This window comes from Microcebus murinus, chromosome 8 (genome assembly GCF_040939455.1).
Source record: "Microcebus murinus isolate Inina chromosome 8, M.murinus_Inina_mat1.0, whole genome shotgun sequence".
In the NCBI taxonomy this organism is placed as follows: Eukaryota; Metazoa; Chordata; class Mammalia; order Primates; family Cheirogaleidae; genus Microcebus; species Microcebus murinus.
Window position 1 is genome coordinate 98,118,351 of NC_134111.1, and position 25,826 is coordinate 98,144,176.

The 25,826-nt window shown below is 35.5% G+C and overlaps 1 protein-coding gene across 24 annotated transcripts in view; it reads right to left on the minus strand.

Moving 5' to 3' along the window:
* The window catches only part of TRIP12 (thyroid hormone receptor interactor 12), a 144,233-nt gene that overhangs the window by 42,310 nt on the left and 76,097 nt on the right, over window positions 1–25,826 (minus strand). For 14 of the 24 annotated variants that reach the window (XM_020288163.2, XM_020288164.2, XM_020288161.2 and 11 more), the window contains 11 exons: window positions 23,768–23,851; window positions 22,510–22,605; window positions 11,204–11,352; window positions 8,445–8,480; window positions 8,272–8,367; window positions 7,355–7,447; window positions 6,999–7,160; window positions 5,377–5,445; window positions 5,121–5,286; window positions 2,100–2,217; window positions 1,825–1,981 (listed from right to left, as the gene is read on the minus strand). In XM_020288163.2, the coding sequence (XP_020143752.1) occupies window positions 1,825–1,981; window positions 2,100–2,217; window positions 5,121–5,286; window positions 5,377–5,445; window positions 6,999–7,160; window positions 7,355–7,447; window positions 8,272–8,367; window positions 8,445–8,480; window positions 11,204–11,352; window positions 22,510–22,605; window positions 23,768–23,851 (1,226 nt within the window). Of the gene's footprint in view, window positions 1–1,821; window positions 1,982–2,099; window positions 2,218–5,120; window positions 5,287–5,376; window positions 5,446–6,998; window positions 7,161–7,354; window positions 7,448–8,271; window positions 8,368–8,444; window positions 8,481–11,203; window positions 11,353–22,509; window positions 22,606–23,767; window positions 23,852–25,826 lie in introns of all 24 variants that reach the window. The other 10 variants (XM_076006012.1, XM_076006010.1, XM_020288152.2 and 7 more) reach the window with 1 other exon arrangement.

Genomic DNA, 25,826 nt, shown 5'->3' on the forward strand with positions numbered 1-25,826 from the left:
TATCTTAGGATTGTTAGATTAAAAACATTTACATGATGGGTTCTTTTCAGCCCTTAGAGATCCTCCTTTAAGCAAAATAATCCTATAAAATTCTCCTTAATAAACAAAGACAACTTTAAGATTGAAAGAGATGCAAATGAACTAACCAGATTCACTGCCAGGGTTGCACATAATATACAGAAATATCTAAATTGAGAGAGTTTGAACACAGTTTGCTTGATTTTAGACAGCCTATAGAAGCGGCAGAATATTTATTATTATAGAGTCCAATTTATGGAACTCCTAGGTTGAATGGAGGACAGGATCCTCAGCACATACAAGAGAGTAAGCTAATGGTAAAGATGCAATGATGAGGAAAATGTTAAAAAGAAGAAAGCTAAGAGTTCAAAACCAGGATCATTAGTAGGCTTGGCCTGCTTGCTTATACGCTAAGGCTAACAATACACAAAAGACCAGTCAAAGTCAAATTCCTCATAAAAGCTGGCTCTGAATTTAGATTTCATCTTAAGAACTCTCGATTTTGGCCGGGCATGGTGGCTCACGCCTGTAATCCTAGCACTCTGGGAGGCAGAGGCGGGAGGATTGCTCTCGAGGTCAGTAGTTTGAAACCAGCCTGTGCAATAGAGAGACCCCATCTCTACTATAAATAGAAATAAATTAATTGGCCAACTAATATATATAGAAAAAATTAGCCAGGCATGGTGGCGCATGCCTGTAGTCCCAGCTACTCAGAAGGCTGAGGCAGAAGGATTGCTTGAGCCCAGGAGTTTGAGGTTGCTGTGAGGTAGGCTGACGCCATGGCACTCACTCTAGCCTGGGCAACAAAGCAAAACTCTGTCTCAAAAAAAAAAAACTCTCGATTTTATAACATTAAGCCAATTGCATTAAAATTTTTTCAGACATTCATTCTTACAAACTGGTGGAAGACATCTTTAAAGAAAGATGTCTATTCAAAAAGTATGCTGCCCTAACGAAATTCTAATACCAAAGGTTGAAATTAGTAAATATATTAACACTTACAAGTACCTTATATATTGAAAATATTAGTAAATGATGGACAATATTCTCAATGCAATAACCAACACTTCATAAGCTAGGGCAAATATGCTGATTTAATTTTTAAAAAATATTTCAGTCCATACCTAGTAACTATGGAAATAAAAATTAAAATCACACATAAAACTATCACAGAAAATCACTGTTCATATTTCAGTGTATTCCTCTCCTTTATATTACTCACCTTTCACTTATTTTGCTGAGTTCCCATAAGATTCACATAATTTTGTATGTTGTGTTTTTCAATAATCATGTCCCCTTTTATATCATTAAAATTTATCCAATTATTATTTGGAATATATTCAAACCAATATATGTAACAACAATTTACTTTTTCATTCACATAGAGTGAGATATTTGTTTCAATGTTTTTACTCTTTAAAAGTATTAAGCAGCTATTTGTATCTAAATCTTTGCTTGTGGGAGATTTCTTTTGTATAGGAGGCAGAAGATAGATATGTTTTGGAAACATATAGCTTAACTCCTCCAATGTTTCCTTTCAGAAATGAGGAAACTATGGAACAAAGAACTTAAATTACTTGCTCCAAGTCAACCAGGTACTTAGCAGCAGAAGCAGGACTAGAACATCATGTTTTCTGACCTGAACAGAAATGAGGACCTTGTTCTCAGGAGACAAAATGAGAGAATCTTGAGTTAATTCAAAATTGAGCATACTGCAAGTACACATATTATCCACCTCCCATTCCATCCCTACACCCACTCTCCCACCAAAATAGACATATTTAAACGGTACGATGAAACTACTACCTCAATGATCCGGCTGTCAATCCTGTTATAGGGATGCCAGAGGCCTCGATCATCACGCCACTGCCATATTGCACCATCTGTGTTCTGTGCGTTTCCCTTCTTCAACATGGTATCAACTGCAAAAATGCCTTCTTTTGGTAAACATGGCATAAGTTCACTGAAAACAAGAAGTACAATTATTTTAATAAGTAGCTTTGTGAACTATTAGTAATGTTAGGTTTCTCAAGAAAAATAACCTCATATGAACCACAAGTTATTATAAGCTCAATCTTTACCAAATCAGAGATGTCAGTTCATACAGTTCTTGAGGACTTCGTGGAACAAGATCAATCTGTTCCTGACAGCTTCCATTGGAGGCACCACACAGGAGGAAGTGAAGCGTTTCTGCAATGTCTGTAAAACCAGTAACAAAAAACAAAAGCCTATTAAACTAGTTATAGTACCTTACTTAAGAGGCAAACTTCCCTTGGGGGAAAATAATCAGAATTAACTTTTTATAAAGCAACACAGGCTGGGTTACAGTGGCTCATGCCTATAACCCTAGCACTCTGGGAGGCCGAGAGGGGTGGATCATTTGACCTCAGGAGTTTGAGACCAGCCTGCGCAAGAACAAGACCCCGTCTCTACTAAAAAAAGAAAGAAATTAGCTGGACAACTAAAAAAATACATAGAAAAAAATTAGCCGGGCCTGGTGGCACATGCCAGTAGTGCCAGCTACTTGGGAGGCTGAGGCAGGAGGATAGCTTGAGCCCAGGAGTTTGAGATTGCTGTGAACTAGGCTGATGCCATGGCACTCTAGCCAGGGCAACAGAGTGAGACTCTATTTCTCAAAAAAAAAAATAAAAATAAATAAAAATAAATAAATAAATATATATAAAGCAACAACATAATACAGTAATTAAAGTAAAAATCCCAAATGAGCTGTAATAAAAATCTAAAAAGAAATTAATATAGAATTTAACAATATCTTTCTGGTGACTTCACTCACCAGAAATTAATAAATAATTCCTTCTCACCTCCAGAAACTTCAGGAATCTTATTTTCCTTAAGGAGTATTTAATTTATACAAAAGTGCTTTCAATATATCTCAATTCAAATTTGTCTTTGATTCAAATATACCAAAAATGTTTAGAAAACAGGATAAAATATAGCAATTTAAAAGCATCTTGATATGACCATATTTTGATCAGGAAAACCATTACCTATGTGACATTGATAGCATGCCAACTTGATACAAAGATCATTGAAGTATTCTCTACTGTAAGTTTCCATGCCAAAACATTAGTTTCCAGAGAATTTTGCATAATAATTACTGAAATGTAAAGGAACTGTGAGTGGAAGGAGCTCCTAGTCTCCATAGTTTAGTCACTCTAATAGCTGAAACCGAAACACAGAGCTGGGTCTTTGTGGTTGTGGTATTATGCATCTGTTCCTATAATTATTTCACATGTGTAAAATATATTGTACATAAACATTGTGTTTTGCCAATATTCAGTAAGTTACGTTACCATGGATAACATTCACCACTGATTTGCACAGAGAGATGTAGATATTGTTAAATTCCTGGCTCATAGAAATTTCACAAATAGTGATTAAAATTTTTTAAAAAAAGAAATCAGAGGATGACAATGAAAAGAGACTAGGAAGAGTTCCATGTTTCCATTGAAATATTATCGTAAAAAAATTCAGTGGCCTCCTTAAGATAAATATGTAGCAAACTTCCTGGAGGATGCAAAAGAGGTGAAAACATTCATCATATTAAAAGAAAAAAACTCAAAATGCTGAAAGTAAGGCAGCAATTCTCTAAAACTGGTGTTTAGGGATATATTGTATGTAACAAGATGTATAGTAACAAGGAGATCATCTGTATTCTAACTTCAAGAAATGCTGAGCTAAGCAAATGTCAAAGAGCTCCTAGGGATTTTATATTAAGTAAAGTATACTGTTACTAACCAAGAAGGAGTTGAATCTTCCCCAATTTTATTTATTTAGGCAGAGAGCACTTTCTTCATGGCATACTCAAAACTCTTCTCTGAATACCAAATTTGGGAAAGACTCATTTAAGGGGAATTTTTCCAACTGATCACCTGAACAACTCTGGTTTTCTACAAAGTTCTGTACCAATACATTAATTCACAAGAAATGCAACTAAACATACAACTGAATTTCTCAAACATAAAAATATTATACTGCTGGCCGGGTGCTGTGGCTCACGCCTGTAATCCTAGCACTCTGGGAGGCCGAGGCGGGCGGATTGCTCGAGGTCAGGAGTTCAAAACTAGCCTGAGCAAGAGCGAGACCCCGTCTCTACTATAAATAGAAAGAAATTAATTGGCCAACTAATATAAATAGAAAAAATTAGCCGGGCATGGTGGCGCATGCCTGTAGTCCCAGCTACTTGGGAAGCTGAGGCAGGAGGATCCCTTGAGCCCAGGAGTTTGAGGTTGCTGTGAGCTAGGCTGACGCCACGGCACTCACTCTAGCCTGGGCAACAAAGCGAGACTCTGTCTCAAAAAAAAAATTATACTGCTAAATATACTTGCTGAGACATTGGGACCAAATGTTCCTTTATCAGTGAATATCATCACTGACTCCTCCAAGGTAACATCCTCAGAGATTAGAATTATGGGTATAAAATGACCCATAATTACAGATGTTCCATACCAAATTGATCTACTAGAAATAATCATAACATAAATATTTTCTGAAGCCCCACCATTCTCTGACATTAACTTGTAAAGTCTAAGGTTTAAGAGAAGACTGATCAAACTGCAAAAGCAGTGCAATAAAACTGTATTTTCTGCACACTGGGTAAGGTTGAAAAAGGTTTAGTAATACCAAATTAGCAAACATCAGAGACAATCATCAGCGTAAATAAGTTCCAACTTTTTAAGGGAAGAAAGCATTCTGGAATCAGATAAACTGCTACAAAATTTAACAGACAGAAAAGACTAGCTACACACTAAAGACAAGTATTTATTGATAACATAAAATCTAGAATTCTCTTAATTAAGGATCATTACATAATTAACACTGTCTAAAAATCAATGATCTTGGGTCATTAGCCCTAGAACAACTAAGAATAAATTTTTAACATATACCTAAAAACTGTGTATTAGAAACATTACTATTCCAACACAAATTTATTATATATTAACATTTTTCGTCTTTACTATCCAGTGCCTATGATATCTGTCATCTGTTCTACTTACTTGGCTTATGATGACTTCACTTATTAATGAAGAACCAACAAGCTACTTTTCCTGCATAAAGTAGAATAATAAAATAGCACTTACTTTGCTTCATGAGTTGAACAGCTAAAGTTGGACAGTTGGAACACATCAGAGAAAACATTCGAACCACCATAATAAACATCCCAGAACTTAAAATTGGTGGAGTCACTACTAACAGCTGCTGAACATTTGTGAGCAGATCTTTGGAAGCAACCTGCTGAAGTAAATTCTACACAAACACAAGAAAAAAGAAATTGTTACATCATGATTGAGTAATTCAACAACTTCATAAAAATACAACCAAAGTGTAAATGCTTACCTCCTCATGTTGGAAGTTGTCCACTAGACGTGCAAAACAAAGGCAAGTGCTTTCTACTGACTTTTTGTCCTATTTTTATAAAGAAAAATAAAGTTTATTAATAGAAAATATTTTTTCACTGTCATATATCATTTTATTTTCTTCCTAATCCCAAATTTAAGGCAAGTTCTATTAATAAATATGAGCTTTGAAAATGCAAATGGGCCAAAGCAAACTACAGTCAATAATATCACAATTACAAAGCAAAGAGAATCATACCAACTGAACAACCTCTCTCTTCTATAAAGACCCAAGTGGATAATGCAAATATACAGAAAAGAAAGAACTATTGTGCTTTTATAATCGAAATGCCTAAACTAATGTTATACTAAAGAAAAGATAAGTAATTCTACTTTACTTTAAAAGTGTTAAAATGTTTAAACATGTATATACTAAAAAGTTAGAAACAGTATAGGTATGTGAACCAGAAGTTTATTTATATATTACAAGTAGGGCACAGATTTGTGTCTTAACTATAAAAATAACTAGAGGGATTCACTATAAAAATGATTTGCTATACTCACTATAAAAACAATAGAGTGGCCTTATTGTGAAAACATGTGAAGTAATCTTCATAGACAGGGAAAGAATATTTTACTAGCTAGATAAGTGTTTGTTTCCTAATATATAAGTGGACTTCATATGTAAAAACTAGACTTGCTTCCGTAAAAAGGAGAATAATTTAAGAATTATAAAAGCCCGCACCTTTGTTTTCACTATATGAATCTAGAAACAGTGCTACAAATAGTGGCCAACTATTTAACTTCTTATTTCTTTAAAAAGAACATCATATGTTACCGATTATCACAATGAACTAGAGAACATACTTTTAGCCTACAGAAAGATTATCTCAGTCCACTGTACTTTTAAAAATAAATTTAAAAAAATGAATGGCACTACTTTGTCTTGCTCATTTTAGAAGCAAATTCCTCCCGGGTGACCGAACAATCATTACTATTTTATCTTACATAAATTCCCTACTGGCTTAAAAATATTTTACGTACCCAATTTCCCCAAAGTTTTAAACACATTTTGTAATGGCAATTTTAAAGTCAGATTTCCAAAAATCTCTTTAGCAACAACACTTTACAATATTAATTTATTTTAATTTCTCTGTAACCCTGAAGCTTAACTCACGATCTATCCTCTGGCCAAGGCCTGTAGCCCCTAATTTTCATCCTGCATTGCCAGGTCCATGGATTCTACCTCCTAGATAATTGCTCTTGCCCTTCTCCAACCCCAGACAGCCCTGATTACACTCTTCATGTCTACTTGGGACACAGTCTAGTCTTTCTTCTGATCTTAACCCTTATCCTCCTGGTTCCCATCTGCCGACTCCAATGCCTTTCAAGAAAGGGTAATCTTTCCTAAAGGAAATTCTGATCGTATCACATAGTAAACATCCAATGCTGAAATAACGCTCATCCCTTAAAGTCTAAATAGCTTAAAATAACAAAAACATGAATGAGAACAGTTTCAATTACATATATTCATCGGGAAGATTTAAAACACTAACTGAAATTATCATTTTTTAAATCGTAATAAAAATGTTTTATGACACATAAAATAGGTTCATATTTTACCTGATGGGTTAGCCTTTGGGTAAGCAATGGGAGGGAATCTGCCACAAAATGAAATTCATCTGGTGTGATACTCTGGCAGCAATTGGCTGCAATTGCTAGTGCATTTCTTTGGGCATTTATGCTGAAGAATTCTAGGTACAGCAAGCAGTCTGCCAAACCACCCTAAAATATAGAAAACTGTTAAAGTGAAGAGAAATCCTTTCTCAGTAATAAAAGAAAAAAAAAAAAATGTCTAGCAAATCACCTTGCAAAGAACATGTATATCTTTCAGATATTGCAATGAAGGAGCTAGTAACAAAGGTGGATTTAAAATCCAATATTAAATGAAACAACCTCCCTTTGGTAACAACACTTACCGCCTGTAGAATGGCTTTACTGTGTCTCCGTGACAACATCTCCAAGGCAGTCAAGGCCTGTTCTGCCACGTCAATACACTGAATAACTTGCAGCTGAAAACATGTAAATAGGTAAGTTAATGTTCTCATTGAAGTTATTTTCTACTAACTTATCTTCCAAATAAACAACCATGCAAAAAATATTTTGTATGTCTAATTTCCATTAATCTACACTGCTTGTAACATGTAACCCACCATAGTTTAAGTCACTTAGGAGCTTAAGCTATAAGGTAAAGCCAATAAAGTTTCCATGAAACTACTTTATTCTGTTTTAAGACGCTGGAAAATATGTTTTACATAGAAAAAAAACCCAAACCCAATTACATAACTTTAAATCTTCGTGTTTAAAATAAATGTGTTGTTTTACATAACACATTTTAAAAATCAGGTTTTAAATTTTATGCCATATTCTAAGTTTATCAGATAAAGCAAATTTCATTGCACATTTAAAAAGTAAAAGGGTCCATAAGAAATCAAAAACACAAACTACCACAGACTATATGAAAAAGTTTCCTTTCTCCACTGATTCAACCTTATGACCTTGATCAGGTAACTTTGTCTCAGCCTTCTCAGCTATATAATGAGTATATAAACAACTATCCAACCTCACTGTGTTTTCTAGAAATATTACTTTTAATCAAGTGCATTAAGTTCTTGTCTGAAAGATAAGTATGAAGCTGGGCTGATTGTATAAATTATTTATTAGCTTCAAGTTCAAACTACAGGTCTGTTGAACATGAAATATTTTCCTGAAATTTTGGCTAACAAATATACTTCAGTAAGATACTGAAAGCTGAAATTCAAGAGTTCTAAACTTGCCTCCCCATGCCTACTTTTGAACAAGTTGGGGAAAGTAAGTTGGGCAAAAGTAGGATTACCTTTTCTAAAAAGACAGGAATAGCATCTACTACAACAGCAGATGATCGAGGAAGTGCTTCCATCATGTATGTTAAGGCTCGACAAGCATGGTTCATCTGGAAAAGAACAGATGTTACTCAATAAAAACTCAAAATGCAAATTTAGAGTTATAAAAAATACAGTCTATACTTACAATATCAAAATTATGCTCCATCTGCAGTAAAGTTATCTGTTAAAAAGATAACAAAGTATATTAGAGAAGATATATTCTTAGACAAAAATACTATTTCTTCTTTTTTCACTTCAAATGAAATGGAAAGTATTATTAAAGACTTTTATCACAAAAGATAAAATCTAGCATGCATACAGAAGAAGTGATTACACTTAGCATGGCATTCCTCACAGGCTGCTAGATAGCCATCACCTCACAATCCAAGTCAAAACCAAAGCTTTCTTGTTGCTTCCAACCAACACCTTTGGTAGATTTAAAACCCTCTTCAGGAGTCCATTAACATATCACTGAGGACTTATTAGCGTCAAAAAATATTAGAGGCCGGGCACGGAGACTCATGCCTGCAATCCTAGCACTCTGGGAGGCCGAGGCGGGCGGATAGCTCGAGATCAGGAGTTCGAAACCAGCCTGAGCAAGAGCAAGACCCCGTCTCTACTAAAAGTAGAAAGAAATTATTTCCCCAACTAAAAATACATAGAAAAAATTAGCCGGGCATAGTGGCACATGCCTGTAGTCCCAGCTATTTGTGAGGCTGAGGCAGGAGGATTGCTTGCGCCCAGGAGGTTGAGGTTGCTGCGAGCTAGGCTGATGCCACGGCACTCTAGCCAGGGCATCAGTAGTGAGACTCTGTCTCCAAAAAAATATATTGGATACATAAATGACAGGACCAGTAATGCACAACTAATTTACAACAGCCATTGTTGGCACAAGCCAACACCTGTGTAAGTCAATCATGTACTTAAATCTAATCAAGTTAACCATCAAGTTAAGCAAACTAGATTATGTGTCACCATTTCTGCCTAGACTTAATGGCTTCTTTTTTTTTTTTTTTTTTTTTTGAGACAGAGTCTCACTTTGTTGCCCAGGCTAGAGTGAGTGCCGTGGCGTCAGCCTGGCTCACAGCAACCTCAATCTCCGGGGCTCAAGCAATCCTCCTGCCTCAGCCTCCCGAGTAGCTGGGACTACAGGCATGCGCCACCATGCCCAGCTAATTTTTTTGTATATATATTTTTAGTTGGTCAATTAATTTATTTCTATTTTTGGTAGAGACGGGGTCTCGCTCAGGCTGGTTTCGAACTCCTGACCTTGAGCAATCCGCCCGCCTCGGCCTCCCAAAGTGCTAGGATTACAGGCGTGAGCCACCGCGCCTGGCCTTAATGGCTTCTTTATTTAACTAACAAAAACTAAACTTTAACTGTAAATAGAATATGATAAGCCCAGTTCTTTGTTATTTTTTAATGAACAACAAAAAGAAGTTTAATTGAGATGACAGAAGCCAGCTATTAAACAAATCAACAATCTGTGAACTGATATTAACATAAGGAAAATCTGAATAAAGGAAGTCTGACTGGCAAAAGGTGAAGAATTAGATCTATTTTTTATCAACCCCTGCAAGAGCTGAACCATCCAACAAGGAAAAATAGGCAGAATGAAGATTGTGTCGCCTTGCATTCCACAGGCCTTTCTCTGCTCAGCTCTCTCTATAACTCTATAATGGGTTCAAATGAACCAACCTTAACTTCATACCAACCTTAACTTCATTTTTTGACACCTTTAATGGATATTGAAAAAGACTTACACAGAATTTAATTAATAATTTCCGGGAGAAAATATGCTATATATGTAATAAGGATGTTTAAATTAATCTTTTGTCAGTATTTGATTTGGACTTAAATTTCAATATTATAGTCCAATTTCTTTACTTTTGCACTAAAAGAATTACCAAGCCACTACTTAAAAGCCAGTTTATTTTAAGGTACCTAGATATATATGGTAATGGCAAATTTTTTTCCTGTTGTCACATTAAAAAGCTTAGCATTAAATTAAGCTGTTTATCAATCTCCGATATCAAAATATCAACTCACAAATGTGTTGAAAAGCCATTTAAATGACTGTTCTTTTTTTTTTTTTTTCTTGCTTTATATAAAACCTTTGAAACTAGAAGAAGCCACATGGTATATTGGCTTGAGCAGTTTTCCCATGCACACACTTACCAAACATAAAACCTTTCTGGCCCAAAGGACTACCCAAAGTAAGCTGCTTCTTACTATTGCCCCATGATTAGCAAGTTGATAGAGAAACATGCACACTTTACATGGTAAGAGTCAAAGTATTACTGCTGATGCAAACAACAAATCCTGTAATTTGAGTGTCAAAAATCAGATGATCATGCACCAAAAAAACAGCTTAGAAAATTTACTAACTCATCATTAGTAGTCACTTCACAAAATCTGTATGCATGAAATAAAAGCACCAAGCCATAACCTCCTCCTAGTTCTACCATGTTTTAAAATTCACAATTATAATGATCATGTAGTCAGTAAAAAATCAGCGACATTAAGGCCGAGAGCGGTGGCTCACACCTGTAATCCTAGCATTCTGAGAGGCCGAGGCAGGTGGATTGCTCAAGGTCAGGAGTTCAAAACCAGCCTGAGCAAGAGCGAGACCCCATCTCTATTATAAATAAAAAGAAATTAATTGGCCAACTAACATATATAGAAAAAATTAGCCGGGTATGGTGGCGCATGCCTGTAGTCCCAGCTACTCGGGAGGCTGAGGCAGGAGGATCACTTGAGCCCAGGAGTTTGAGGTTGCTGTGAGCTAGGCTGACGCCACGGCACTCACTCTAGCCTGGGCAACAAAGCGAGACTCTGTCTCAAAAAAAAAAAATCAGCAACATTAAGAGGACAACTAAGAGGAGGGGACAACTCTATGCTTACCAAAGCTGGAACAACACTCTTGACTGGAAAACCTCCCAGTGTCTCCTCATTTCCCATGACCAATAACTGACACATTTCAATAACTGCCTGAAGCTGCTGGCTTTCATCACTGGCTTGTAGTCCTTGCAGTAGCTGCTGAGCTTTAGAACCTTCAGAGAAAAAAGAAAACATTACTTTTAGACATTTAAGAAAAGTATTACTAGGTATAAAGAGTGGCTTTAAACGGTAACTGGCTGATGATCTTCCTTGGATCCCAGTTAAAGGATAGGTCTATGGTAGGCTTAAGACATGCTGCTGACGTAATTCAGGACAGAATTAAATTAGTTGGATATGCTCTGCATTAATTTGATCTCACCGTTATACTTCTGTTTTGGTCTTTTTAATGGAGAGAAATTAACTGGTTTTTAAAAGCAAAACCAAAAAATAATATCCACAACACTAAATGAATTGACAGCTTTAACACATATTTTTAAGGAAATACACAATGTAAGCAAAAGCTTTCTAATAACAAAAATTTGTTAAACTGTGATGCCCAGACTTCAAATAAAATGTTATATACCTCTAACTACCAGCACCAGGGTAAATAGAGTTCTGTTAACAGCGAAAGGGCAAAGCAATAAAAACAAACACAACAATACACCTAACAAAATAGGTTGAAAGAATTAAGTATTCTGTAACAACAAAACTATTAGCCCCTTACATCTGCTCTCATTTAATGCACAAACACTGCCTACTAGAGCATTTCTACTTTTAATACTCAATTCCATTACTCAAACAACTGAAATACCCTAAGACTCAACTGCCAGAGAAAATTAAATTATTGTTAAGCAGAACAAGACACTCAAAAATAAAGTCTACAAATGCGTTTCATTTGTCATGAAGACCTTCCTATTGGTAACCATGATTAACTCAATGCTCACAAACTTATACTTGGTGTTACATCTAATTTTGTTTCCTTCTTATACATTGTCAAGTTAGGGACTCTTTGTGTATCGGATTTTTCCATTCTCATATCACTAAGTATTGAAATGCACAGAAATGGGATATATGTTTGGAACCTGTCAACTAATGTGGAATATATATAAAACTGAAGGTTTTTTTATTTCAATTAAGCTTCAGTGATATTCCCGGGAGCAGAAAGCTCTCAATAGGGCACATAAAGACCCATGGAAGATTTCTTTAATATTTAAGATTGTGGTTAATGCATTCTGTAAATATAGGTGCTTACCTAACCTGTACCATAATTAAAAGTTCCTCCAAAAATATACTGCAAAAAAGTTTGGAGCTACACCATTTTAAAAAGTTTAAACTAAATAATATCAATAATATAGATTTATCATTCTTTTGTGCTGAAATAACATGGAAGGAAAAAAATTTAATGAAAACTAACTAGTGAAAGCAAAAGAATCCTCAGTTGCTTCTAACTTCACTTTAAAGGGATAAAACAGTTATCAAGTATATCCTAATAGCATAACAACCTAAAATGGGAAAAACTGACACTTATATCACTGGATAGATATTTTATAAACATTGAGCTACATGTGTTCGTGGATATGGAACCCTCAAATAAGGAGGGCCAACCATATTTATTTAAAACAAATCTACATAACACATACATGGACTGTGATGTTCAAAGGTCAACTACATATATATAAAAAAAAAATGGGCCTTTTGTCACACGATTTTTATTTTTTTTAAAGAGACAGGGTCTCATTTTTTAACCCAGGCTGGAGTACAATGGCTCAAGCATAGCTCACCACAGCCTCAAACTCATAGGCTCAGCAATCCTCCTGCCTCAGCCTCCCAAGTAGCGAGGATTATCTATACACACACACACCACTACACCCAGTTATTTTTCAAAATTTTTTTGTGGAGGCAGAGTCTATATTGCCAGGTTGGTCTTTAACTCCTGGCCTAAGCGATCCTCCCTCCTCAGCCTCCCAAACTGCTAGGATTACAGGCATGAGCCACCACACCTTGCTATAAAGATTATTAAAAAGACATGTACTTAGTAGTAAAGACCTAATTAAATTAACTTTATTTCATTACAGGCATCTTTAAGTAAAGATGGAATTATTTTTACTGGGAGTATATGGCATTGAATACAATTACTATTAATAGAGTTTGGTGCCACTGCTTTGATTTTTGTCAAGGTACCAGCTATTTTATCCACCACTGCTTTTGCACTATGAGTTCAAATATCAAAGAGTGGAAAAGAAATAATCTTCATAACTATTATTATATATTATATAGTTTTGACCTCATAGATTTCATGTAAGGATCTCAGGAACCATCCTAGAAGTCCGCAGACCACACTTTGTATACACTTTCGACATTATTGTAGACCAGAGATTAGCAGGCAAATATTTTCTATCAAGGGACAGATAATAATTATTCTGGGTTTTCCAGGCCACATGGTCTCTACTGCAACTATTCAACTATGCTACTGTAGCTGGAAAGCAGCCATAAATAGTAAGATTTATAAAAATAAATGCACATGGCTATATTCCAATAAAAGTTTATACAGACACTGAAATTTTACCTTCATTTACTTTTCATATATTGCAAAATAATCCTCTTTAAAAACCGTTTCAGCCATTTAAAAATGTAAAAGTCATTTGTAATTCATAGGCTGCATAAAAATTAGCAGGGGCCCAGGTGTTGAGGTTCACACCTATAATCTCAGCATTTTGGAAGACTAAGGCAGGAAGATCACTTGAGCCTAGGAATTCTAGACCAGTCTGGGAAAGACTGGTGAGACCCTGGAGCTACAAAAAATTAAAAAGTTAGCAGGGCATGGTGGTGCACACATGTAGTCCAAACTACTCCGGAAGCTAAAGCAGGAGGTCACTTGAACCCAGGAGTTTAAGGTTGCAGTGATGACACCACTGCATTCAAGCCCAGAAAACCAAACGAGATCCTGTCTCAAAAAATAATAGATACATAGATCAAACAAATAAACAAAACAAAAAAAGCAGGAGGCTGGATTTGGCCCTTAGGCAGCTGTTTTCTGGCTCCTGATAAGAAGGGGAAAGAGAAACCCACAGAATGATAGGGAATCACAGGAGCCTAATACGTTGGATTGAAATAGCCTCTGAGGCATTCGCTGAGTTCTGGGACTGTGAAAAATGCTAGTTTTGCTAAAACAGAATAAAATCTCCTGCAGTCTCAGAGTGCTTAGAAAGCAAAGTCCCAATAGAGAGAGGAGGCTTGCCTCAAATACACACAGCCAGCAACCGACCTCCCAAGACATCTGTCATATTTTGAAGTTGCTCCACTATTTAAGTCTCAGGAGACACAGATTTGCAAAGGTCTCAGTCAAAATTCTGGGAGGGCCACAGCAAAGAAACAAGATTCTGCCGCAGGTAAATTGGTCACACCAAAATTGTAACTCTGGTCAAAACAAGCTGAAGTCCTTCCTCATTGGAGTTAAAGTGATCAGCTCAGGAATCTTTCTTTTATGTATAATAAAGAAAAAGAGGAAACCATCACTAGCAGAAAATATAATTTGAACCACTCAGTTCTTTTACACAAAATGTCCAGCATATAATCAAATAATTACTAGATCTTATGAAGAAGCAGGAATATGGGACTGAGGATCAAGAGGGGAGACATTAAAAGCAGACCAACACTTCTAGAATTAAAAGACAAGTATCTTATAAGTATGATTAGTGTATTAAAAATATAAGCAAAGATGGACAAAATTATTAAGAATGTACAGAATTTCTAAAAAGAACTGACATCTACCAAAAAAAAAAATCAAAGAACTATCCAGAACTGAAAAAACATATCTGAAATTAAGAACTGGTTGATGGTTTTAATAAAAGACTGAAGAAGACAGCAGCAAAAAGAACCAGTAAAGTCAAAAACTGGTCAATAGGGGAAGTTTTCAAACTGCAGAAAGAAAAAAAAATTCTGAAAACAAAACCAAAAATAAAACAGAGCCAAAAAGACATGCTAGATGTAGGCCAACTTTTGAACATGTACAATCTTGATACTCCCCAAAAAGAGAATATTTGAAAAGATAATAAGGTCAATACTTTATAAAATAATGGCCAAATATTTCCCAAAAGTCAGGAAAGGTATCAATTCATATATTCAAAATCCAGTGAGGCTCAAGCAATTAAGTGCCAAGGAAAATATCATCTCAGCCCAATACAAATTATTTTTTAAAATGTTTATTAATAAAGCATTTTTTAAAAAGCCAGAGTAAAAAAGACATTGCCTTGAAAAGGCAATAGTAAACTTTTACAGAGCACTTATAGAAGCCAGAGACATCATAAAGTACTAACAATTTTATACCAGGGGAAAATATCCTTTAAAAATAAAGGCAAGATGTTGGCATGGATGCAGTGAAAAGGGAACACTTATACACTTTTCATGGGAATGTAAACTAGTACAACCCCTCCAGAAAGAAGTACAGAAAGTCCTCAAAGAACTAAATGTAGACCTACCATTCGATCAAGCAATCCCACTACTGGGTATATACCTAAAGGAAAAGAAGTCATTTTATATAAAAATACACCTGCACCCAAATGTTTATTGTGGCACAATTCACAATTACAAAGATACGGAACCAACCTAAGTTCCCAACAACTAATAAGTAGATAAAGAAAATGTGGCATATATATACCGTGCTGTACTACTTGGCTATAGAAAGAAACAAAACAATGCCTTTTGCAGCAGCTAGACAAAACAAACTGGAGACCACTACCCTATATAAAGTATCTCAGTAAGAAAAAAACAAATAACCACATGTTCTCACTTGTAAGTGGGAGCTAAATGAGACATATATGGCCATAAAGTGGTGTAATGGACACTGGAAACTAAGAAAGGAAGAGTGATAAAAATCTATCAGGTACAATGTGCACTATTCTGCTGAAGAGTACATTGAAAGCCCTGACTAGCACGAAATAATTCATCCATGTAACAAAAAATACTTATACCCTGTAAATTTTTTGAAATTGAAGGAGAAAAAAAAAAAAAGGCAATTCAAGGATTTCTCAAACGGAAGAGAGACATCATTACTGTTAGTCCTGTACCCTATGCAAAAAAAGTTCTTCAGGCTGGAGGGAAACAATCCTTCACAGAAGAAAGAAACCACCAAGAAGAAATTAAGAGTAGTGAAAGGGTAGATAGGTGGGCAAATAGAAGTTCTAAAACAAGAATAATGTCTTATTGAGTTTGTAACACATGTGTAAGTAAAAAAAAAAAAAAAAAAAAATTAAAACAACAGTATAGAGGCCAGGCACAGTGGCTCACACCTACAATCCTAGTACTTCGGGAGGCTGAGGCAGGAGGATCTCTTGAGCCCAGGAGTTTGAGACCAGTCTGAGCAACATAGTGAGATCCCATCTCTACAAAAAACAGAAAAAATTAGGTGGTGTGCACCTGTAGTCCCAGTTACTCGGGAGGCTGAGGCAAGAGGATTGCTTGAGTGCAGGAGTTTGAGGCTGTAGTGAGCTGCGATGATGATACCACAGCACTCTTTAGCATAGGCAACAGAGAATTTGTCTCAAAAAAAACCCAAAAAAACAAAAAACAAAAACCACAACCAACAAAAAACCCAAAAAACCCCACCAACAATATAAAGGATGGCAGAAGGTAAAAAGAGTTAATAAACTGTTTTAAGGGTCTTGCACTTTCTGGAATATGATAAAGTATTAAATTAAGGCAGGCTATCATAAACCAATGATATGCATTGTAATCTCTACAGCTACCACTACAAGAAATATATGAAGTAAGAGAAACAATATAAAGAATGCTTGATTAATCAAAAACTACAAGTTTCCAATTCTTATCTGTCCGTTTTATAAAAAAACTACACTATTCTATTGTTACACATGACTGGTGGAAATGCGAAATGTTACAACCCCAAAAGTGGGAAATTTACAACATCTACCAAAACATTGCATGCATTTACACCCTTTTTACACCAAACCTACTTCTAGAAATCTATCCTCAAGATAATGCAGGAAATAATATGAAAGCTATATTATATTGTGGCACTTACCAATAACAAAATATTGAAAATAACCCAAATGTCAAACAATAAGGAATTGGCTAAATAAACTATGTATAACCACACGATACAGTAGTATGGTAGCTTTATAAAAGGAGTAGCATTCATATATATGTAATAGCTATGGAGAGTGAACACCAACACACAGTGTAAAAAAGGAAAGCAAAGTGTATAAAGTTTGCTACACTTATCTAAGAAAGGCAGTTCACAGATAATATGAATTTGTTTTTGTTTTTTTAAGTAAGCAAACAGGAGGACAAGTCCTAACATTTTATTTACGTGCGAGGAGGAAATGGAAAAGAGAAAGCAAAAGAAGGTAAGGCTTTTCTGAGTATACCTTGTTTGTAGATTTGACATTTAGAACCATGTAAATATTATATAGTTATAAAAACAAAATTTTAAAAAGCAATTCCTAAAAATCAAATGCAAAATGAAACAAATGAATCAAACCAACTTGATAGTGTCGAGAGAAGAATTATTTCAAATGGCTATAAAACACAAAAATTTGGTCAAAAAGAAATATCCCTAAACCCAAAAGAATACGTCAAACAAATTTTTAACTTTCTCACAAATACTTCTGATGATAACTTGGAATACTACACTATGAGATAAAGCAAATGAATCACTGCATTATTGTTCTTGCCAACTAATATTTTTGGCATAGGAGAAAAATATATATTCATAATATCAATGAAGTTAAATAAAAACCCCGAAACTCTAAATATGAATTGATAGTATCAACTTTAAAAATAAAAGACAATTATTTTCTAAGTTCGTCCATTAAAATAGTCTTATAATAATGATTGACCCAGTAGCAATGAATGTGCCCAGACCATGGTCTCTAAATACCACATCACATAAAAGAAACCAATGCTCTCTGGAGAAATGTCCAATTTCAGGTATGGGAGGGAAAAAGTAAGTCAACGGAGTCTGGCACATGTTGTCATACCAGAAAACAAATGGGTTATCAAAAACTACTAACATCATATCAAAAATAAAGAAGCCAACCTCAAAAAGATCCCATTATCCAATAAAAGGACAATTTAAACATAAATAAAATGTCTAAAACACATGTCTGAACCCACTGCTTATAATATTTAAAAACAAACAACAACAACAACAACAACAAAAATACTGACATCTTTGGAAGCCATAAAAACCATTTTTTTGAAAACTGGTAAATAAAGAGGAAAAATAATTTTTCCTATATTAACTATTCTCTCCAGGTAACAAAGTAGAAGATAAGGGAAAGATATTCTTTATATATTTCTACTAATTACTTTTTACTTCTTATACAAGTGAATATTAGACCTAAAGTACTACCATTTTGTTTTAATAATACCTGCTGCTAAGGAAGGCACTGAGTTTCAACAGCTTGTTAAGAGACAATCAGATATTATGTACTGCCTAATATAAGAACACACTACTGCTTTTGAATAGTCTTTCCTCATGAAGGAATGAAAATAAAAGAATCAAACTCTAATCTGAAAAAGCCTCTAGATATAACTACCAGCTTACAAGAAATACACTTATGACATTTGAGACAACGGAAATTTGACACTGATAGCTATTATTAAGGAATTGCTGGCTTATTTTTTAAGTGTGATAATAGTAATATGGGTATACAAAGGGGCATTATCTTGACCTACCTAATGAAATGTTTATAGATAAAATTACAGTCATACATTGCTGAGTGACAGAATACACTCTGAGTGATGCACTGTTAGCAGATTTTGCTGTTGTGTCATAGCATGTGCTTACACAAATGTAGATGGTATAGCCTATTATACAGCTATGCTAGATGGTAGAGCCATAGTCTACAAATCTGTTTTGCATGTTACTATAATGAATAGGCTATTTTATTTATTTATTTATTTATTTTATTTTATTTTATATTTTTTTGAGACAGAGTCTCACTCTGTTGCCCAGGCTAGAGTGAGTGCCGTGGCATCAGCCTGGCTCACAGCAACCTCAAACTCCTGGGCTCAAGCAATCCTCCTGCCTCAGCCTCCCAAGTAGCTGGGACTACAGGCATGCGCCACCATGCCCGGCTAATTTTTTGTATATTTATATTTTTAGTTGGTCGATTAATTTCTTTCTATTTTTGGTAGAGACGGGGTCTCGCTCAGGCTGGCTTCGAACTCCTGACCTTGAGCAATCCACCCGTCTCGGCCTCCCAAAGTGCTAGGATTACAGGCGTGAGCCACCGCGCCCGGCCTGAATAGGCTATTTTAACACAATGCTAAGTATCTAAACATAGAAAAGGTACAGTAAACAGAGTATAAAAGATGGAAAAGGAAAAAAAAGGTATGGCTGTACAGGGCACTTACCAAGAATGCTGTTTAGAGGATCAGTTGCTAGGGGTGAATAAGTGGTAAGTGAATGTTAAGGCCTAGGACATTACTGTCCACTACTGTAGATTTAAAGATACTGTATACTTAGGTACACTAAGTTTATATAAAAATTTTTTCTTTCTCTAGTAATAAATTAAAATCAGCTTACCTTAACAATTTTACTTTATAAACTTTTTAACTTTTTGACTGTTTTGTAATACTTAGCTTGAAACAAAGTCATTATACACCTGTACAAAAATATTTTTAGTTGTTAAATCTTTATTCTTTTACTTTAAAAACTGTTTTATAAAAAACTAAGACACAAATGCACACATTAGCCTAGGTCTAATACAGGGTCAGGATTATCAATATTACTGTCTTCCACATTCATGTCTTGTGCCACCAGAAGGTATTCAGGAGCACTTATAAGCACGCAGCTATCATCTCCTATGATAACGATGCCTTCTCCTGGAATATCTCCTGAAAGACTTGCTTATGGCTGTTTTACAATTAACTTTTTTTCCCCCAATAATCAGAGGGAGTACACTCTAAACCATAAAAGCATAGTAAACCTATAGACCAGTAACATATTTATTATCAAGTACTTTGTACTGTATATATCATTAGTGCTAGGAATTTTTCTGCTCCACCATAATCTTATGGGACTAACATTGTATATGTGGTCTGTCACTGAACAAAATGTCATTATGTAGAATGTGAGTATATATAATGTGTTGGATTCATTTTAAACTAACATGGGAGGCTGGGCATGGTGGCTCACACCTGTAATCCTAGCACTCTGGGAGGCGGGCAGATCATTTGAGCTCGGGAGTTCAAGACCAGACTGAGCAAGAGTGAGGCCCCAACTCTATTAAAAATAGAAACAAATTAATTGGCCAACTAAAAAAATATATAAGCCTACCAAAGTCCTCCATAATTTGGCAAATGCCTACAACTGATTCTATGTTCTACAACTTCCCTTCAGTCTTTCCACAGGCCTTTCTTACTGTCTGTTTCTTAAATTTGCAAAGTGCATTTCCACCTCTGATGGTTCTTCACGTGCTCTTTTCCATTGGCCTGTCCATGGCTAGCTTCCTCACTTCACTCAGGTCGCTACAAAATCACCCTATCTCAGAGGTTTCTCTAACCAGCTTATCTGCATCACTCCACCAACCAACCCATATCCTCACTCTGCTTTATTTTCTTTCATTGCACTAACAACACCTGCAATTGCATATGATAACTGTCATGTTTGTTGCCAGGGTCCCTGTCCCTCTCTAGGACGGAAGCTCTGTGAGAGAAACAACTCTGCTTATCTTGCTTATGATTTAGTATAAGCTCAGCAGCTAAAAATGACACAAAATAAATATCTACATTCAAAAATTCATAAAAACGTTTCCCAGGTAGGGTATGCTATACGAGTGGGGTCAGGGCAGGAAAAGCAAAACAAAACTTCCAGCTGCTTCTTGAATTTCCTTGCCAATCACTAAGGCTAGAAATACGAAAAAACCTCAAATACATATGTGTGAGCACATATACACACGTTGCATTACTTTAAAAAAAAACAAAACACTTGAAACATTTGATGGTAAATTAAATAAGCACACATTAGTGAGGTCAGAGTTAACAGGCTTCAATAACACTTTATAAATCTTGAAATTAAGACTGAAGTCTACAAATAACCTACTGATTCTAAAAAAACATTATGGATGAAGTTATAAAAAATGTTTAAATGTAAATTTTGTTTAAGGAAGATAATATAGTATGACACAAAAAATTTAACTGAGCCGTGTGCAATGGCTCATACCTATAATCCTAGCACTCTGGGAGGTGGAGGCAAGAGGACTGCTTGAGCTCAGGAGTTCGAACCAGCCTGAGCAAGAGCAAGACCCCGTCACCACTAAAAATAGAAAAAATTAGCCAGGCATGGTGATTCACGCCTGTAGTCCCGGCTACACAGGAGGCTGAGGCAAGAGGCCAGCTTGAGCTCAGGAGTTTGAGGTTGCTCGGTACTTTAGCCCAGGCAATAGAGTCAGACTCTTGTTTCGAGGAAAGAAAAAAGAATTTAAGTGAATTATATTAAAGTTATACTTAGTTATAAATTGAGACTACAAGAGTCACTCACTGGCCGGGCACAGTGGCTCACACCTGTAATCCTAGCACTCTGGGAGGCGGATTGCTCGAGGTCAGGAGTTCGAAACCAGCCTGAGCAAGAGCGAGACCCCATCTCTACTATAAATAGAAAGAAATTAATTGGCCAACTAATATATATAGAGAAAAAATTGTCCGGGCATGGTGGCGCATGCCTGTAGTTCCACCTACTCAAGAGGCTGAGGCAGGAGGATTGCCTGAGCCCAGGAGTTTGAGGTTGCCGTGAGCTAGGCTGATGCTAGGGCACTCACTCTAGCCTGGGCAACAAAGTGAGACTCTGTCTCAAAAAAAAAAAGAAAAAAGAGTCACTCACTATTGTGTTGAACATATGTGGTAAAATCTCTCAGGTTGTGATAATTAATTTGACAGAGAGTCTAGTAACTGGTAATTCTACTTAGAAAATTTTTCCTCACAAGCTGATATTAAAATTTACTGTCTTATAGGTTAAAAGACTCAAGATTCAAATCTATGCAAAATGTGCAATCAGATGCCATAATTATCAATGCAATCATCTGAGATTCTTTACTCTTCCATAGTTCAAACACAACAAAGAGCCAATCTTGCTATAAAATCTAGATGGTTTTCTAATGACTCCAATCCAGTAAATCAAAAATAAAAGCAAAGAAAATCTCACAGTTGCTGTATTTAAGGCATGAAAGTGTACATGCCCTATTTTTAAAAATAAGTTAAAATTCGTAAAAACTTCCTAATAGGTACATCAATAGGTAAACAGAAAAAATAGCAGTTAACTAATTATCGAGGGGTTTTAAAGAAGTAAATATTTTGAAGTGTTCACTTACTAGCTCCGCTTCCAATTGTTCTATGGAAAAGTTGTGACATCCGAGGACCAAGAGGACCAAACAGGTGAGGAGGAAGGCCCCTGGCCTCTAACAGAGCTAAAGAGAAAAGAAGGGCAGGGTGAAGAGTTGAGTTGATTTAATGCAACTGATCCTATCTAAAAATTTCAAGTAACTGATTCATCTAAATTAATTGACTTAGCCAATCCTACTTTCCATTCTGAATTTTAAGAAGCTACATTAAATTTTTAAGACTACCCTAATATATTAATGTAATTAATATAAATTAAAACACACATGTGCTAGCTTAGCTCCAAGTATGGTTTTATGCAGAAATAATAAAATCAGTCCCAGAAGGAACTATGTAAATTAGTCCAAGAAAAGCTCAAGGTAAATAAATATATTTTGAAGAAATTATATGTTAAGCCCCTTTGAACTGTTTTCCCTCTGACATTGTTTTCCAATTAGATACTGGTCATGAGACCCTCTAAAAACATTACGAAAACAGTACATTTTTGCCAGTTTAGTAACATTATTTTTATCATTAACAGTGTTTTTAACAGTTCTAAAAAATGAGAAAAACTGTGTTCATGAGAATCCTAGTTAAAAAGAGACAGTTCTAAGTTCCCTCAGGACCTTAAGAGCAATCTGAAACTCACTTATAAATAATATATTTCTCATAAGCCTCACATTGAGGATCTATTATAAATCAATCATCTGAGATAAAAATATATACCCATCCATTTGTAAAGAGTATATGCATAATACTAATATGAGGATACTTTTTATAAAAGCATTTACAACATTGAAAAATCTGGAGTTTATGTACACACTATACATTCATTTTAAAAGAAGTGATCAAAAAGACAAAAGAACATGGCCAAAAAACACCTTACTAGCTGCATTCATAACGTTATCAGGCATTGTAGAACAATATATTAAGCTATCCCTTTTTCAAGAAGTTTCTTATTTTATTTCTAAAATCAGGTACACATCCAACCTCAATAAAGAAAATTTTTTAAACAAAGCTATGTAAGGCTCTGCCTAGTTAAACAATAAAAAATGAAGAGGACGATAACTCATCTTCTAATCCTAAATCATCAAATCACCACTAAGAAAAAGAAGCTTTTCTCAAGGTACAGGCAACTGTTAGATTATGCTCAAATGAACTGATCTGAATTAATTTCCATAAAGAATAGCAGGAACAGGTAGCCCATGGTAATTATTACTCATTTCTCACAGGCTCAGTAACTGTCTTTACCTTGTAATCGTCCCATCTCGGAATCATCTGATTCACTCTCCCCAGAGGTGGTCATGCCAACAGCCCCTGCAACAGAACTAGAGGCTGGGGGGGTGGGGGGGGAGAGAAGGTAGGGGTTAGGAGAGGAGCACTTAAACTCATTGTATCTGGCTTAAGAAAGAAAAATCAAAGTTTTGTGGACTACAATAAACAAAGGCAATTAAACCTATCGTCCTACTGCATAATCAGCTGTTCGAGATTTCATCCTGTAGCTTTTAGAAACAAAAATGTAGCTCAACTATTTTAGTATTAAACAAGCATAAAAATACAACCTTTGCATTTCATTCATACATGGCTTTTGACAAATTTCTTAAGCCTCAGAAAGTGCTCTCAAATAGTCTTGTCCTGAACTCCTCTACTGAAGGTTAATAAAGACAGTACTGCTAAAACCACTGTGATATATTAATATAATACATGGCCAGTAAGTCACAAAAATAATTAAAAGCTAAACTGACAATTGGGGAAAACGTTCTATGTAGATGTGTGCCTTCTAAGTCTGGAGACTTGGAACTTGATACAATCATTATCTGGTTTCTCTAATTTCAAGAGTGTGAAAAGATATTATAACTAACAGATGACTGCAAAACATTGCTCTGAAGGATGAGAGAGAGGGCAATAATATGTCAAAACTAGTGTAGAATAAAGAGTTAAGACTCAGGACACTACTATATTACCCAAAAATGTTGCTCCGACCAAAAAAGCAGTCTAAGCTAATAGAGGTAGATTCTATTATGAATTTGACCAGGAGGTGAAAATATATTCCCCTGCAAGACTAACACTCTACTGTGCCTCTAAGTATCTACTGAGGCCTAAAGGATTTTTTTCCCTCTCACAGAGAGGATACATCTACATATAATCACATCATCCACATTACCTTAAGCCCTGTATACGCCACAGATAATGGCAGAATCCAAGTCAGGAAGAATAGTTTTGTCATTACTGTTAAAGATGCATGTGAATAACATTTAAATTTAAAGAGCTTCTCTGAAGAAAGACATGTCAATACACAAGCCATCAACTCAGTATTTTTATAATACCTTTCATCACCTACTATTAAATATTTTCTATAACTTCATCGGGATATTTCGAAAATTCTTAGAAAAATTTATAGTTTGGAATAGGGTCAGCAAACCATGGCCCAAAGGCCAAAACCAGTCCACAACATGGTTTTGTAAATAAAATTTCATTAGAACATAGCTGTTCTCATTCATTTACATATTGTCTGTGGCTGCTTCAATGCTACAACCACAGAATTGAGTACTTACAACAGAAACCATATAAAGCACAAGACATTTACTACCTGGCCTTTTACAAAAAATGTTGGCAACTCCCATCCCCAAGATTTATCGCTACAGATTAACCAGAAATGCTGATGTTAAAGGGCATCAAGGTTTAGCCAAATCTGCTCTTCTGGTGAAGAAAAATGAAATGAAACAATAACTATACTCTATAATGCTATTTATAAGTAGCATTTATTAAATGCTTACTATATGCAGACATTGTCTATATGTTTCTTTATAACTGTACAAAGATGTATTATGAGTTTCATCATGCACCTGAGGAAACAGAGGCTTTGTCACTTTGACTATACTTGCCCAAAGTCACACAGCTAATGATGGATCAGAGATTTGAAACCAAGCAGTCTGACTTCACAGAGTGGATCCTTAAGAACCATACAACTCAAACATATTCTTCAACAGTAATTTTTAATTTTAATTCAGCTGTTTCTTCCCATTATACAGAAACCCTGTTAACAAATACTGTTGATTGGTATAATTATGACTGGGTTTTGTTAAAATGGCTCTTAAACTTCCATCTATGCGGAAAGCAAATACAAAGTGTTTGGGTTTTTTTTGTTGTTGTTGTTTTTTTTTTGAGACACAGTCTCACTCTGTTGCCCAGGCTAGAGTGAATGGCACCAAGCCTAGCTCACAGCAACCTCAAACTCCTGGGGTCAAGTAATCCTTCTGCCTCAGCCTCCCAAGTAGCTGGGACTACATGCATGTGTCACCATGCCCAG